This window comes from Lissotriton vulgaris, chromosome 2_1 (genome assembly GCF_964263255.1).
Source record: "Lissotriton vulgaris chromosome 2_1, aLisVul1.2, whole genome shotgun sequence".
Taxonomy (NCBI): Eukaryota; Metazoa; Chordata; class Amphibia; order Caudata; family Salamandridae; genus Lissotriton; species Lissotriton vulgaris.
The window spans coordinates 87,814,970-87,833,279 of NC_141687.1; the positions used below are offsets into that span (position 1 = coordinate 87,814,970).

At 41.8% G+C, this 18,310-nt stretch overlaps 1 protein-coding gene across 1 annotated transcript in view; it reads right to left on the minus strand.

Moving 5' to 3' along the window:
• Positions 1 to 13,794: 13,794 nt before the first annotated feature.
• The window catches only part of LOC147729621 (uncharacterized), a 259,655-nt gene continuing 255,139 nt past the window's right edge, over positions 13,795 to 18,310 (minus strand). Inside the window, exon 17 of the mRNA XM_086954017.1 lies at positions 13,795 to 15,410. Within this exon, the coding sequence (XP_086810143.1) occupies positions 14,740 to 15,410 (671 nt within the window). The 3' untranslated portion in view covers positions 13,795 to 14,739. The remainder of the gene's footprint in view (positions 15,411 to 18,310) is intronic.

The window sequence follows — 18,310 nt, forward strand, 5'->3', positions numbered from 1 at the left end:
TGCTTTTGTTGATCCCCTAGCTTGTAAAACTGTGATGCAGCGAAGCGCCACTTCCATGTACGTAGTAAAATCTCAAGGTCCAGAACAAGTGCTCTTGGCCACTAGGACAGCAGTTCAGGTGACGAACCGAAAAAGGTGGATACATGGCACCCGTTGTCGAAGAGTGTCACCTGCCTTGGTGGAACCTGCTGTACTGACCGATCAACGAGAGCTTTTGGATAAGGAAAAGAGCCCAGCCATTGCACCTGACTAATCTGAGGAGGTCTTTCCGGACCACACAATACCTGGAAGATCACGATATCAACCGAGACCAAGAATCTGTTTTGTCAAAGAAGACTGGTTGAGCTACCGCCCTGGGTTGTAAAACGGAATGCCGATATGGTGGGGGGGGGGGGGGATCGAACAGCCCTGTTTAGTGTAGTGACACCAGTCTTGACCTGCAGTGAAGAAATCAACGGCTGCCCAAGGGATAAGAGCTCCAACGATCATTTAAATAGGTTATTTTTCAGAAAAGTTTTGCTTATTGCTGTTGCTGAAATGAGTAACAGAAGGTTCATTTATGCTGTAGGCTTTGTTGTTGCTATGGTGGTTATAGCAAATGCAGCTTGGTTTGTGGAGAAGGTGGCCCCTGTTCGACAACTTTTGCTTGCCACTACTCCAGCTCCAATTGAACATTTCCATTTTACTCTTCCCTATCATGTACAGAAACATCGACAATCTTATTTGAATAACACTTTTATCCAGATGTTACATCATACGCACAATGCTAAGAATACTACCAACTGTTGGGTGTGTGGCATGATGCCTGCCCACCAGAAAAAGGGAGGAACACCTTTTATTCCACTTCCCTTTTCTCACAATGGTTCTTGTCAAGCTTAGTATGCGCTTTTGTTTGCATCTAGAGAACTTTCGTTGGCGGGATTAATAAAGTTTGTTATCAAGATAAGGATAGATATCCTCAAGCCAAAGGAACTAAATGGGAACGGGAAGAGTACCAACCAGCCAATGTTTTGTCACTATATGTCTTCACCAGAACAAGGACAATTAATATCGATTAACTTTTTGTGATTTCTATTACTAGAGCAAAAGCAGACTTATGTATTAGTAGTGTGGGGACATTTCTAGTAGGGAGTAGTGAATGCACTATTGTATTGACATTTGAAGGTGCGAACAATAGCACTTTTACGGCTTCTGACAATACATATTTTATCTGTGGGAATAAAGGTTATTATCAGCTTCCAAGGGGTTGGCCAGGAGTGTGCTACATATCTTTTCTGTTACCCCCTGTATTTTTGGCACCTGCATTATATCACAAGAATCTTGTATTGTACAATGATATTACTATAAATAGAGTTAAGAGGACAATTAGTATGGATGAAGTGGACTAGACTGACACTACATTACAACAAAATGTTGATTTTAATCTAGGTTTGTTCTTCTTTGTGGGTGCTGCATTAAACAGTCGGAAGATAAGGCAATTAACTCGAGTTGTAGAAGCTGTTGCCAATCCGACAGCAATGGCACTAGGAAATATTACAGCAGAGCTCCGAATTGCAAGAATTGTTGCTCTTCAGAACCGAATGGTTTTAGATGTAATGTTAGCTGATCGAGGTGGTGCATGTCGCATTATCGGAAGTAGTGTTTTTATCCCCAATTATTCGTCCTCAGTATATGATCCAATTTCTAAACTGCATAAAATTGCTGCAGAAATCCATCCAGAAACTGGTACATGGACATTTTCGAGCTAGATATGGTCATTATTTACCTCTTGGGGTTGGAAGAAATTGACTGCCCTATGCGATGTAATTACAATATTGTTGTGCATGCCTACAATGTGGTCCTATGATCTGCTCCATTTGTATTTCTGCTTGTACCCCAGTTAAAAGAAATGTCACAAATGAAAGCCCAACAAAAGGAAATTGCTGAAATGAATCTTATAGATGTATATGATGCATATTTAGATGATCCCTAATGAACAGCTGTCTTCAGATAAATGCTAAAAGGGTCGTCTGTCGTAAATTGACAGCAAGCAGGTTAGCATTCGCTGAAGCCAGTGAGTTTTCCGATGTTATCTTGCCCGTTTCTTGGAAGCCATTTTGTATTTCTGTCAGCCATTTTGTATGCCATGTGCTACCTCGTGCTCACCATGTGCTCTGTCCTACCTCTTTGTTAACTGCTTGTGTAATCTGCCTAGAAACAATTTATATTTAGCTTCTGACAAATAACACGCATGCTCAGTCGAGCCACATCTGTTTCTGATCCATCACTGTCAAGAATGTGTTTACCCCAACTGGACAATCGATTGTTCCTCCCACTAGTTGAATGTGTGCTCTCAAAAAGTCCTTCTATGTACATAAAACGTATTTGAACATGTGTACCGCCTTCTTTTGAGCCCCTTTTAAAAGGACCATGTGCCTTCCATTCGGTGTGCTACTTCATGCATTGCCTAAGGGTACTGTGTGACTGTAGTACCACCTCATGAGGTCTTAATAAATTTGTCTTTTCTATTCCAGTTTCCGTGCCAACCTCACTTCTATGGTTTTAGGGCTTTAAAGTGGCGCAATTAGGCCTTGCTGAGACTCGATACTACATTTATGAAGCTTACTTCTAAATGGCAATGCGTGGTCCTGACACACGGGGTACCTACAGGCCTGTGCTGTCTGTACCTCTTTTGTCTTTTATTGTAATTGCATTTATATAGCGCTTACTACCCATGACGAGGCGTTGAAACGCGCTTTTTCGGCGAGTTGCACGCTACTCAGGGACCCAGAGGATTAGTGTTGAATTAGTATAGTGAAACATGCAAGTACATTTTGTGAGAAGGATAGCGGAGGGATAAAAGGGGAAGAAAGGTTTGCATTCATATAGTATACCGATGGGTGTTGAAATGCTTTTCTGGCAAGTAGAAAGCCACCCCGGAACCCATAAAGGATTAGTGTTGAAAATTAGTATAGTAAAATATGAAGTAATTTGAGTAGTGGATATGTTATTTAGTTATTTGGGTAGAGAAGGGTCGGTGGCGGGATAGATTTGGGAAAGAGGTATGTATTTATATAGCGCTTGCTAACCCTGATGGGGTTTTGAAGCGCAAGTAGCACACTACTCTGGAACCCATCAGAATTACTATGGTGAAACATGAAAGTAATTTTAATGGTGGATATGTTAGTCAGTTAATTGGATTGAGAAGGGTTGGGGAGGGGTAGAAAAGGGAAAAGGTTTGCATTTATTTAGCGCTTGTAACCCTGATGGGGTGTTGAGGCGCTTTATTGGCGAGTAGCATGCTACTCTGGAACCCAATAAAGGATTAGTGGTGAATTAGTATAGTTGAATGTGGAATTTGAGAAATTAACATGTTAGTCTGTTAATTTTGATTGAAAAGGATAGTGGAGGGATAAAAGAGTGAAGGATTATTTCTTTTTTTTTTTAGGTCTTAGCATTAGGGGGAGGCTTTTGGATGAGTATAAAGGAGTTTTGGAGGGGAGGAGTCAGAGGGAAGAGTTTAGAAAGGTTTGTTTTAGGGGATCGTTATAGTAAAAGAGGTGTCAGATGATGCAAGGAGGGGTAGAGTAGGAGAGAGTCTAGAAAGGGTTATTCTGGGATCATAGTAGTGGTACGAGGTTTGGGATAAATGTGAGAGTGGATGTAGAGGATATATTGATAGATGTATTGGAAGAGAGATGTTATGTTATGTTATGTTATTTATTATTTGTTAAGCGCGCATACGCCCTGGGGCTTCTTGGCGCTGGTAGATAGGTTAGAGCATTGAAAAGAGTAGTAGAAAGAAGTTTTAGATGAGTCAGAAGGTTGGTCTAGAAGATATATTGAGCGAAGTACAGTCTGAGAAATAGGGTAGTGCATTGGAAATGCTAAATTAGAAGAAAGTGATAAATGTATCGATCCATAAGTACATTGAAAGTATATAGATACAAAAAGGAGGTAAGTATATGTAGATTAAAGATATTGATAGAGACACAGGATGAGAAATCGGGAAGTGCATTTGATATGCTTTTTCAGGAGAAAAGTAACAGACACACAGATCCAAGTACATGGAAGGTACATAGATGCACAATGGAAGTATGTACATGTAGACCAAAGATGATTTTTATTTATTTATTTTTTATTATTATTATTTTTTTTTCCTCTCAACAACATAATTATTTTACATGTTTATACAAAGTAATACACAAAGATAGGTACATATCTATAGTGAAAACAAATGCTTACATACAGAGGGATATGCTGTACATTTCTGTTTGCGTATGGTGCTGATGTGGGGAAGAGCCAATTCTTGAGTAGTTTTCTGAAGATAAGGTGGTTGTCGGTGGACCCTATGTTAGGGGGTAAAGAGTTCCATAGTTTGGCTGCTTGAACAGAGAAGGATGTGCCACCCACGTTTTTTTTCTTGTATGGTGGGATTTTGAGGCAAGATGCTCCTTTAGAGCGGAGGTTCCTTTGTTGAATGTCTTTGGTGATTTTATTCCTGATGAAGAGCCGTCCCATTCCATGTATTGCTTTGTGGGTGAAACAAAGCCACTTGAACATGGATCTTCTGGTAACCGGTAACCAATGCAGGGCTTTCAAGGCAGGGGAGATGTTGTCCCGCGGTTTGATAAGCAAGAGTAGTCTGGCAGCCGAGTTCTGAATCTGTTGTAGTCTTTTCATGGTCGTTAAAGGTGATCCGTGGTAGAGGCTATTGGCGTAATCGAGTTTGGACAGAATGAGGAGGATGGTAGCTTGGTCATTGTGTGGAAATCCCAAATGAAGGAAATTTCATTGCAGCTTTGATCTTTCTAGTGTGTCCACTTAGGCATTCATCAACAGCTTGGAGTCCATGGTCATCCCGAGGTTTCTTACTTCCTTCGATACTTTAGGGGGTGATCCCAGTTTATTAGGCCATGCGGCTAGCAGGTTGTAATGTTTCAATCGCCACACGTGAATATTTCAGTTTTTGAAGCATTCAATTTGAGATGGCTCCAAGTCATCCACTGATCTACGGCTCTGAGACAGCTGAAAATCAGTGATTTTCCAATGTATTTGGGGCATTCCACTTGAAGTAGTATTTGCGTGTCATCTGCATAGTTATAGCATGTGAGGTGAAATGTATTGGTAAGGACTTCATGTAGATGTCAAAAAGCATGGGCGAGATGATAGAACCTTGAGGCACCCCTGCTTTTGTAGAATACGGTTTGGACGAGAAAGGTGTAGAGCTGCAGATCCACACACCCCGCATCGGATCGCCATCTGGTGCCAGGTTCGGACGGCCGCACACCGCCACTGCTTCGGAAGAAGTTCCTGCAGCCACAAAGATCCACCCCCCCCCCCCCCCCCCGGACGACAGCGCGCATGGGCATTGACTCCATGCCCAGACCGCTTTTCGCCATGATGTGAAACGATGGCGTTAGTAGAAAATAAAAAGATGTCCATGTGTGTATATCTAAGTAAAACAGTACTGGAACAGATACAGGTCCCGGGGAGGTGGGTGGGGATCTGCAGCTTTACATGCCAAGAACAGATGCATACTGGTAAGTAGCATTTTCCGTTCAAGGCATAAGAGTTGCAGATCACACACTTTGCATAAACTGTATAGCGGTGGTCACCTCTATCGTTTGTAGTAGTTTGAAAGAGTGTTTTAAGAACAGCTTGGCCCACAGAAGCCTGTTACTTGGCTTGCACGTCAACACAATAATGTTTAGTGAAGGTGTGTGTCGTAGACCATGTTGCTGCCTTACAAATGTTTTCTAGGGGTATGTTCCCTAATAATGGCATAAAGCCTTAGTTTGCATGTTGAATGCGCCCTAGGGGGAATTGTCAATGTGCGTTTGGCTTTTCGGTAGCATATTTGTATACATTTAACAATCCAGCTTGCCATACCACTTTAAAGGCTTTAATTGTTGGGACTCTAAAAAGTGACAAGCGTTGTCTGTTTTGTAAGTAAGCGGCAAGTGCTGTTAAATGTAGATGTTTGCGGAGGAGGGGTGGGAAGGGTAAGAAGAGTACAGAATGGCAGACCCTGTATCTTCAAGCACAGTAAGAAACGAGAGCGGAAGGCATTTCACTCTGCTGCATGCTGGGATTGTAATGGTCCACAGGCAGCTTTAATGCAAATACAGATGTTACTTTCTCTGTTAAGCTGCATGCCTACGAGAACATGTTCCTCTCCTTTCTCCCTTAGTTGGGAGCGAAACAGCGATATATTTTAGAGGCCTATCTTTTAATTTATAATGGAGTTTTACGATTTTCATATACATTTGTTTGTTTTTTAAAGATAACTAATTCCTTTTCCTGGGCATTTCCTTTTTTGCTTGTTTGGGTTTTGCTCTCCGTTTTGTTGTGTTCATGTGACTGCTGTACATTGGTAAGACTATTCCAGATTTATGGATCTCAATAAAGATTCTTTTAGAGGTAAGGTATTTTCTTAAGAACGGAGAAATAAGAGTGAAAATTGGAGGTACATGGGCTGTAATCAGGCAAGCCAACACAACAATTTATTCTATGGAACATTAAAGGTATTTAGCTTTTGCTCTCAAGTTATTCCCTTTCGTGCACAATGCATGACACTGTTTCAAATCCGTGTATTATCATGCCTAGAATTAGTAGTTTCTATTCCCTGAGCAGATGGCTTTTTAAGGGATTGAGGGATACTTACTCTGGGGTTTTTGAAGACCCATAGCCCACTGGACCATCTTGTAAGAGTGGTGCCTGTTTATGCCAGTTGCAATACTAGTATAACTTAAGTGGATCTTTGCCTACTAGGAATGTAAGTCTGCCAACTTATTACACACAACAGGGAAAAAATGCTGGGCCATATTTAAAGGAGCAACTAAGAGGTAAGTGGGTCAGTAACCATGCGTAATTTTAGGTCCATTCATGCTAGCCTATCTACACAACTGTGCACATGAAACGGAGGAGCCCAGGATAAGAAGACATCTCAGTTAGGAGTGATCCCATAGCTGATGAGTGCAAGGGTCAATTTCATCCATCCATTCACTCATTTCACTTTTCCACCTATTGATTCATTCTCAATCATCGACTTTCCATCTATACAAACATATGAACTTGTCAACCAAAGAAGCTTTTTTTAAATCACAACACAGCCAGACCTATTAGCTTTGCCTGTGCGTGGTTAAGTTACATAACAGAAATCTTCCAAGGCTAAGACTACAGGTAAAGCTGTGGTCTCACTGTTATGTTGTGTGTACCTGGAAGAGTATTCTGGTGCTGATCAGGAGTGTATCCATAGCACTGATACCAGGAGTCTCTCCTGGGTGGCTGCGGGTCTCTCCTGGCCCTGGCAGTAGAGGAAAGGGAACAGCTTTTCAGTGTTTGCGCTAGTTCTACATAGGGATGTGGGGCACACTACAACTTTTTATAAAGGTACTCCGAGCCTTCATTCCTGTAATCTTCCAGAAACCTGTACGAGGTCTGACTTGAGAGCTGATGTTCTTGCCTCTGTCTACGTCATCATTGGCCGAGGTAGAGAATGTGTGTCCCACCCTTCACCATAGAAGCAGGGTGGCTACCCAGAGAGGCTTATCCAGCCTTCCAATCACCTATGAATTTAAGGAAATCCATAAAATAGAATTCAGCTAAATTCATTATAATAATGTCACCGGGTTCTAAAACGAAGCTAGACATTCTAAGTTAAAGAAATATTTATTATAATAAATTACTACCGATTCTAACCCATCCTCTATTTTTAATTTAGTTTAATTTAAAAAATGAACAACCTTACTGAATCCAAATGCAAACCCGGACCTTAAAAATAATTAAATGTGAATAAATACAGTTTGCATTAAATGTATGTACATTGTTCACATTATTCTTTCCACCTCACGGGAATTAAATTAAATTGACAGTACATAGAAATATTTCTAAACCTTATTCTAGCTCTAATACTAACTCTAATCTTTTATCTGAATAAACCAATTTGGTATTTTAAGTAACCACTGAGAACCACGCTAATTAGATCCACTTTGGGGAAACCATTCTTCTTGTCAATTCAACTGTATTCAATTATTTGAATACTTTTACTGTAAAGGTTATTTATTTATTTCAGATTAAATTTATTTAGGCAACGTTATTCTACAACTTCTTTTTAATTTGCATTACTATTATCCAATGATTTATAGTCATACGAACTCTAAAATAAGTAATACTACACTCATATCAATGATTTACTAATAACCGGAAAGCTAGCTAATACTACCCTTAAAAGTTGCATTCCAGAAGTCAAGTTGTATTCCACATGGCCCTTGCCTCCACTATCCCATGTAGAGATCCAGGCGTGGGTCATTTTACCAGAAATACATCTGCCGATGTGGATTTTGTTCTGCAGAAAGAAACCTCCAAAGTGCAGATTTCTTTCTGAGGAGCAAAAAATAAATCCTTAATGTACAGGCATATTTCCGTGTGTGTGTCTGGGACGTTTTCCAGCAGGCCTCACACTGCAGTTCCAGAGAGAAAACCAGTGGTGGAGACCCTACAAAAAAGAACAAGCCTTTTGCCACCATGAACCGGTGGACTATTGTTACGGGTTTTCAAACAGTGGTGGCAGCAGCTTAGACCTTTGCAAACATTACAGGTCCTACACTAAAACTTTGAGGAACCGTGGGTTTGGCGTCACAGGACCATTGCCTTTTTGCAGCAGGGCTCGCGCTCAGCCATACTATGAATCAGATCAAAGTAGAGGTTCTGTCAAAGTACTTGCAGGAAAGCAAATGTCATGCAAAGTAAAAGGGTCCAAGTAGGGTTGGACATAAAGTCTGCAGTAGGTGGGATAGAATGGCGCGGCCTCCTCAACCACCTCAGCCGTAACAAGCTCTGATAGGTTCAATCAACTACAAAGCGTCCTATTTGGGAAGCAATAACTCAAAAGTTAGTTCAGCTGTTTTCTTATCTGTGCAGGAGAGTAATAGTTCATTATGGTTAGAGCAGCAGTAAAGACATCAGGACATTTTTATCATTATTTCATGCAACACAATGCAGCAATGTGAGTGAATGGGAGATGGGACCAAGTTGCCCTATCTATCAAGATATGGTGCATTCCTGATCGCTGCCTGAACTGGCGCACAAACTGCTGTCTAGCGCTAACGCAGGCCTGCATTACAAGCAGGATTGTTTTTGTGCAGGCAGGAAGACCTTCCTGTACAAAAAATAATCCTCCGACCCGTTTTCCGCTGTCTACTTGTGGTGCAGAATGCAGCAGATGGAGAAAGAGGAAATAATGAGGAGAAATAGATATTTCTCCTTTTTTACGCCTCCCCTGGGAAAGCATTCTGAAGTATTCCCAGGTCTACCAGTATTGGTAGTTCTGGGAATGCTTCAAAATCTATGGGTGGATACGTGGGAACACGCACACTCCACTCACTGTACGCCTACTGAGGGTAAAGTGATTTGCGCTGCTTTGCATTACTGCGCATTTACCAAACCATGGTGGGCCATGCAAGGTAGCTTTACGTGGCTTGGTAAATCTCATTACAGGTTTTGCAATCCGCTAGCGTGGAGGCAAGGCTGACTTAGAACCCTTGATAAATATGCCACATCATGTATACCTAAAATGGCATTTGTGATATTCTTTATGTTTTGATGGGACTTGTGCCAACATACTTCTAGTGAATCATCCAGCACCTAAATTACTCCTGGTATACTCAGAGGGCCACACTACCAAGAACACTATGTTCATACATCGAAAGCGAAATTGAATGAGATGTATCCAACTTTAGAGAATTTTCACCAGAGGAACTCAGTTAAAATATTCTTTTGGTGGTACCAGGCACATTGTCTTTTCAGCTTTTTGAACATTACATTTTTTTCCCTCATCTTTATTTGTAGTGGACAAGTAGATAACAATACAGAAAAAACAAACAATACGCATAAATAAATAAGCACCAGAACTATGACAAAGTCCAGTTGAGAACACAAGTCTTGCATAACAATTAGAAGAACTACACAATTGGAGCATTTAGCCTATTGGGAGTTTTAAAAATTCTGGATCAGTTTAATAGCACCACCAACCCACTACTGTTCAGTGAAAGATCCGAGCCAAAGTGAGGTGCACAGTTCATAAATATTACAAACTATTTTCCATCAAATACAAGGGATGGGTAAGACGGATCTGAAAATACTAGGACTATAGACCAGGGCATGAACTTGTAACGATCTGGATTACACGTAAATACTGAGGGGCAGATTTACAAGCCCCTGGTGCCTCTTTTACGCTGCCGTTGGGTCACTTTTGTGACGCAGCGGTGGCGCAAAAGAGGCGCCATGATGCGGGGTATTTACAACATAACGCATCTGGGAGATGCGTCACGTTGTAAAGCCCTGCACCAGAAGTAGGCGTTCCTGCGGAGGCGGGGGCGATCCGGCGCAGGATTTCACTCAGTCACTTTTGAACCCATGCTGCGTCAAAACCCTAAGCCTGCTTGAAGCAGGCGTAAGGATTGATGCAGCATTGCACAGATAGGGCCTCCCAGAGCATTGCTGGAGCTGCGTCGCGCTTGCGATGCAACTCCAGCAATGCGTCGCCTTTACGGCACAGATGCGTCACGCATCTGTGCCGTTTTTGCCCCATGCTGCGCTGCACTGTAAATGCGGCGCATCCATGGTGGCGGAGCCGCAGCGCACAATAACTGGCGCATCTAATATGCTAATATGCAGGGATGCGCCAGTTATTGTAAATCTGCCCCTCGGAGTTCTTGGCCCTAAGCAACTAGTACATATGAGGATCTGTAAGGACATTTCCTGTACCAGCTGAAGCTGCTTGAGTATATCAGATGGAACCTCTGCACAGTGGGTGTTTACTCACTTTACAGTGTACTTAAAATATGCACCAAAGAAAAGTGGAGACAGATGTGCTACCAAACAAGCACTTTAAAGCACCTGAACCTCTTAAGACAACTGTGCAAACCTGCAGGTTGAGACTAAACTCAAAAGACATCTCTAGATTCAATACAGCAAGACAGGGTACTTTTATCATGAGAGCTGATCTAGGCCCTACTAAAACTTCATTTATTTATACGATGCACTTTTCATCCCTACATGTCTTTCTTGTTGCAATCCTACCTCAATATAGGTCGAGCCCTTCTGGGAGGACCGCAAACATGCTTACCTTGTTTGAGTCCAATGGACTAGCACTTTCCAGATAATGCCTTTTATTTCTCCATATTACGTTGAGTATCGGTAATGTCTTTCTTTTACATATGTAGGTAAATGCAATATTTCTTCCCTTGAACATCCCCAGGTAAGTACTGATGAATCAGAGTGTACTCGTCTCCACAAAGCTGCCATCGCAGCTGTTCTGGTCAGTGGTCCCCCTCTCACCCAAGCTTCCACAGTTCTGAGAGCAGGTTAGAAAGGCCCAAAAATGGACCTTAGCAAAATGATAAGGAACTGTGGAAGAAGATCAGGCGGTGGAGGTTGGTCCAGAATTCAGCAATTAAGTATCCAATGAGCGAAGGAGATCTCCATGTTTGACCTTCCATGAGGGGGAAAGGAATATGTTGTCACAAAGGAGGCAGGGAGACATTGAAAACTACCATTAGACACAGGAAAGCTGACATCACAAGGGAAGTGTCTTCTCTAGTAATAGGCTGATACTGTCTCTGGCTGATTTGAGTCCTGAAGGAACACACACACCGAGAAAAGAACCACTATCACAGGTCCTCTTCTAATTTAGCCTCAGGTCATGTCCCAGAGATTCCTACAAGCATCATTGTCACTCCAGACAAAGACACCTATCCAGGGATCTCATTCATATGATCCAGTTCACTTACCCCAACATGAGTTAATTTACCTAATATTCCTAAGGGATGCCTTATTTGGACCGTGAGGGTCCCTATTCATATTCAGGATGTTTGTGTGTGGAACAGGGTTGTGCGATGGGAGGCAAATTCATAAAAACAGGTGTGTGGTGAAATGGGTCAATTTGTTCACACTTGATGTCCTTTCTACATCTATTGAAACAGAAGGTATCTTCAATTGACATAATCAGTTTTCCTTTTTCTGCATCAGGATGTGAAGGGGTGATTTTGAAGGCTATCTGCATGGTATCTAATCTCATGAGGGAAATCACACAAATAATGCTAATCAATCTGGTTATTCATCAGTGAACATAGAAGATGCAAATCCGTTTGGTCTGGCAGTTAGCAGTCTTTATAGTGGATCTAGTTCCACAGGTAGGGTGAGTACAGTGTGAAGGAAAAAATTCATTTATACCGGGAACTGTCTAACTGTGCTTAAACTACATCTCACGCCACCAAAGACACTCCTCAGGGGTACAATCTCTTACATAGCCATGGATAGCTAGACATCCCGATATTTCACTGGATATTGATCTAACACCTTAGCTTTTTCGCAGTCACTGTCAGACCACATATGTGCTCTGTTTTCATTTAGTTCTAGGCTCATCTCTGCTCTTCTGAAATGGAAATATGCACATGCCAGTAGCTAGATCCAGACCCAGAGGGATGTGGTAGCTCACATGGTGGTGGTGCTAAGGGTTTGGTCTAAGCCAGCCATTTGACAAATGCTCTTTAACTAGATGCTGCACAAACCCCTCTGAAGAAGCCTGATTGTAGGTAAGTGCTTTGCAATCACCTTCATTTCATGGACTCATAATATTTTTTTTTTTTAACAATGTCTTCCCGGATCATTTGTTAGAAGGGTCAGGCAAATATTCATTCAGGATCCCATAAATCTGCACTTTAGCAATTCTACTTTTATTTTTTCATTTTGCTCTCTCTCATAGGATTAACAAACCTTCTGGGACTACCCTGGTCAAATGGGGTTTTGTCAGGTAGTCTCTTTTGAGGAGTTTGAAGCAGAGATTTAACATTAATTTTTGTTTTAGAATTTTGCGTGAGCATAGGATGAGCTAAAACTTTCTCTTCTACCATACCCTAATCATTTGAAGTTGATTTCAACATTGTATACCTTCACTCGAACAAGAATTGTAACCACCATGACGAGCAATAAAGGGATAATGCCCAATTACTTACCCACAATATTAATTACAGACTCATTTCTTTCTGGTAATATTCCTTGTGTTTCTCCCTCACCCAGTACACTGCCCCTGAGTTCATTTGGCTGTTAATTTGGAAGTCAACACGAGGTTCAAGGAAAAGAGACAGGTGTCAACCGAGTACTCAAAGAGGCCCTTGTTTTAAGGAATACTTTTTTATAAACACTCTATAGGTCATTTTGAGTAAACTGTCAATAAGAAGAATTTCATGGATTTCCAATGGAAAAATATATCACTTCCAGCTGCTATGACATGCAGCTATGGTCCCTCACACTTATTGTTGAATTGACTGAAGGGCTTGTTTTCCCTTTTTGATTATCCCCAAGATGGCAGCATTTAATAAAAGACACCTTAAGATCAAAACTCTACAATGTGACATTTCTTTGTTCTCTTTTGTACATAATAACCGTTTACTGTATACAAGTTGCCTCTCATGCCCTTTTGAATTTATGTTGAACTTTGCGGTCATGTGGCAGCTAACGATGTGAGGCGGGCAATTTTTTGATTACGTTTGTGACTAGTCTTGGCAGTGCAATCCTCTCTTACCCGGCTGCCTCTTCTTGTATATTAGTAATGGCAGCATACATTTTCTATCACATTGTGTACTGTAAGGCACTGGACCTGGACAGTGAGTACAATATGTAGTAATGTATTGTATCTGTGTGTTATCGTGTTCCAAAGCAAAAACCTGCAGACATAGTAACTGTCAAAAAAAATGTGAAATGAGGATCCACTTACCCCCAATTCAGAGATTGAGTACTGTTTTTCTCATACTGCCTTTTAATTCCATTATTGAAAACGTGGAAGTTTTAAAAACTTTAGAAAAAGAAATGACTATCACGTTTCCCCATACCAAACATAAAATTACATCTGCAAACGAATGCACGTGTCTCACAGGAAAGGTATACCATTTCAAAGTGTAACAATGGAAACAAGAAAGCAAGATTTGGTGCAGTCGGCGTTACTGGGACGTAATCAGGGCAATATCTTAAACTAATGTAGAATCACGTTCAAGATGGCAAACTGTGTCCAGAAGGGTCTCAAGTACATCGCCATTATCAGTATAAATTGAAGCATTAATGTCTACCTCTGAGATTTCAGATAACAATCCTCACAAGCACAGACCGCAAATTACAATACACCCCTAACATTTCACCCCACCCTGAAGCTAGGTTCTAGAGATTGAAGTTCACTATTGGATATGGTGAGATGTAAAAGACGCAGTGTTTCAGATTGTTTCCCAGGGCATTCAAGACTTTGCACTGGCTCTTCCTAAGTACATTTTCTAACACTAACATTTATCTACTGAATTTTGCTATTGTATTTTCTGTTCTCTAATTTAACTTTGTTTTCTGGTGCCATGTCCTTTTAGAACACTTCACAGCAATGTAATGGATCCGCTGATAGGTACATGTTTTCTTTTTTTTTTTAAATATTATAAATCCAGGCTTTAAACTGCTCTTGAACTTTTCATTTCAAAGATTTTTGCCATACAGTGTTTGAGCTATGGTGTGACACGACTTTTTCTCACTGGAATACATTTCCTTAGCTGAGTTTCATTTGACCAACGTGCCATGCCAGCAAATACTTCCCATTCTTCAGTTTGAGATGCGTTTTTAGTCTAGTGACACATGTCCAGTGTAAAATGTTACCCACTACTAACATTGCATTATTATAAGGTGTTTGCAACAGTACCATACTTTCTATAAAACCATCAACTATGTATGTCTTCTTAGATGTTCATTAAGATCACCTTTACGAATGAAGCTTTTGTCACATTCAATACATTTATATGGTTTCTCCCCAGTGTGAATTCTTTGGTGTCCATTGAGATTGTCTTTCCGGTTGAATCTTTTATAACAGAAAGAACACACATAAGGTTTCTCACCAGTGTGTGTTCTTCGGTGTGTTATAAGATGAGTCTTTTGAAAGAAGCTTTTTTCACAGTCAGTGCATGCATATGGTCTTACTCCCGTATGAGTTCTGATGTGTCTAATAAGCTCACCTTTTAAACTGTATCTTTTTTCACACTGATTACACACATACGGTCTCTGGATTTGCTGCGTGTTTTGAGGACAGTTAAGAAACTGTGAATTTCTTACATTTGTGCTACATTCGTTATTTGCATCAAAGTATCCTCCTTTGGGTTGTCCTTGGTCTATACTGAATTGTACTGGATTGCTCAAATCGCTTTCACATTGTGGAGCTTTTTCTTCTATCAGTTGCTGGGTACTTTTAGACCACAGATGGATTTTAGACTTTGTACCCTTGTAAGAGCTATGGAGTTCTTTCCCAATGGCTTTTCTTGGAAGCGCTTGACTGCCGCTACTTTTCTGGGTACATTTGATGGAATTCACAACTTTTCGTTGTTTGTTCATGTTTCCAGTGTCTGTTAGATTAAAAAAAAGTCAGTTATTATCGTTCACCTAGTAAGAACAATTACATGGAGATATTTTCTTATAAATAGTTGAAACCTTATGGTCTACACATTATGCTGCAGGTAACTCATTTAAACATTACAGGAGTACAAACACAGCATCCTTCATATTTCTGTTTATTGGTCTTATTTTAACATGCTGTAACCATTTAGGTTTTCTTCTAGTCAATTCTTGTACATGTTCTGAGCAAACCATTGACTTATGTCTATGCAATTGTGACATTGGAAGACCTATTTCTACTATTTTGGAAACTTCTGGAGTTTACTGGATGGGTTACTCAGTGAAGGAATAATGGATATTCCATCCGTCTCATTACGACAGGATATCCATCATGTTTGTGAAGGAGTGTGCCAGCCAATATAATCTAAATCAGGCCAATGGTTTTTGACAATAGCTGGTATGACTTGCCGAAAGCTTTGCCATGTTTTAGGTAATCATTATTATAATACAAATATCATGCGTTCTTGTACACTATTCCCTAGTTGTTACCCTTTCCTTGCCCTCTTTTACTTCCGCAAACCAATAATTGTGATTATATATAAATATCTAGTTATATAAATTTCCCACAGCAGTCCTATTCCCGGAGGAGGGTATCCACCCTTCTATACCAAGAAGTCCTGAAGGACGGAACGAGCAAAGTGTCCGTCCCTCCTCACCTCTGCATCAAAACAATAATGCTTTGCAAAAGTGTGGAGGGAGGCCCAAGGTGCCGCCCTGCAAATGTCCTCCACAGGAACACCCCTAGTAGAATGAGCTCTCAAACCTTCTGGAGGTTCCTTACCGGCCTGATACACAAGACAATCCATCTAAACAGCGTGCGCTTGTGCACCGCTCTGCCTTTCCTGCAGCCAACGAAACCCATGAAGAGTTGGTCATCAATTCCGAACTCCCTGGTTTTGTCAAGGTAGAAGCTCACTGCCCTCTTAGAGTCCAGACGGTGAATCCGCTCCTCCTACTTTGAAGGGTGAGGAGGAGGATAGAAGGTACGGAGGGTAATGGACTGCCCCAGATGGAAGGGAGTTACCACCTTAGGCAGAAAAGAAGCCCTGGTCCTGAGTACCATTCTTTCAGCATGAATAGTCAAGAACAGGGGGTTTGAACGTAGAGCTTGAAGCTCACTTACCCTCCTTGCCAAGGTAATCGCAATCAGATAGACCGTTTTAAAAGATAAACACCTCAAAGGTAAGGGCTCGAAGGGTGAACCCATTACGAAAGTAAGGACAAGATTCAAGTCCCATTAAGGCACAATAAAAGGAGTGGGAAGAAATGTATTTGTAAGGCCCTTTAAGAACCTTAAAACAATAGGTGACTTGAATAAGGACGGTTGGTCCGGCGGCAGACAAAGGAATGCCGACAAGGCTGAAAGATAACCTTTCACTGTCTCTATAGCAACTCCTTGCTGAGCCAAAGAGAGTGCAAACCGAAGAATGTCGGACAAGCGAGCCTTCAAGGGGTCAATGGACTTCTCTCCATGCCTGGCTGATAAAATAACATCCACCACGTCAGGTGGGAGAGAAAAAGAGTTCAAGTTGCCCCTATCCATCTCCAGGCATGAAGGTGTAAGCTCTGGAGGTGGGGGTGTAGAACCTGCCCCTCGGACTGCGAGAGGAGGTCTGCCCTGAGGGAGACGGAGCGTCGGGCACGAGGAGAGGTGGAGACACACCCTTCTTGGCCAATCCGGGGTGATCAAAATGACTTGGGCCCGGTCTTAGCGAATCTTCCTCAGAACCAGAGGAATCAAGGGTATGGGAGGAAACGCGTAAAGGAGTTGTGTGCCCCAACTCCACTGAAACTCGTCCCACAAAGCTCCCTGCATCGGATACTGGAGACTGCAGAATGACGGGCAGTGAGCGTTCTCTTGAAAGGCGAACAGGTCCACCTGAGGGGTTCCCCACGTCCGAAAGACGTGACAAACTACGTCTGGATGAAGCCTTCACTCGTGGTCGGCTGAGAACTGCCGAGTGAGACTGTCTGCACGTACGTTCAGAACTCCGGCCAGATGATTTGCCATCAGATAAATCTGATGGTCCTGAACCCAGGACCAGAGCCGCAGAGCCTCTCTGCAGAGACAATGTGACCCCACTCCTCCCTGCTTATTGACATACCACATCGCGGTAGTGTTGTCCGCTGTCAGGACCCAGAATCTTCGCAGGATCAAATGGCCGCTTTTTGCCAACGCCCGACCGCTGGTGACGTTGCGCCTCTGACAGAGCAACGACACCAGCAGAGGGGAAAGGGGAATTGGAAGAGAAAGAATAAATACTCCAACTGCTGTCACCCTTGGGGTTTTCTGAGGCTTCTGTCTGCTATTGGTTTTCCTCTACTCTGGAGGGTTCCTAATGCACAGAAGGAGAGAACCTTAAACACCACAACTCTGACTTAACACTCTATTGTCAATAAACAGTCGTTCATTTACTATACCAGTGCTCAATTGGAGTATAACCTCTCTTCTGTATTATTGAAGTGAGACTCTACTGAATTAGGAGAACGTGTGTCTTTCTGTAAATAAGAAAACAACTTTTAGAACTAATTACTGAATGATTTTCTTCTAGTATCTACTATCAGACTGGGACTTTACCTTCTAGTTCAGAAGAGGATTGCGTAGTGAGGTATCATTTCACTTAAGAGTATAAGTTCTGACTATTCATTAATGTCCTGGACTGACTTGAAAATGGGTATGTACACTGTTCTTAAGCTGGCGCGCAAAGGGAACAAGGAAGGAAAGAAAGGGGAAGGAAAGAAATAAGGAAAAGCGCAAAGGAAGGACAGGGTCCAAGGATAGTACGTTGAATTGTTGACAAGTTCTTACTTGGAAAGTGGCGACGCTAGGACATTCCAAGCCACTCCGTCC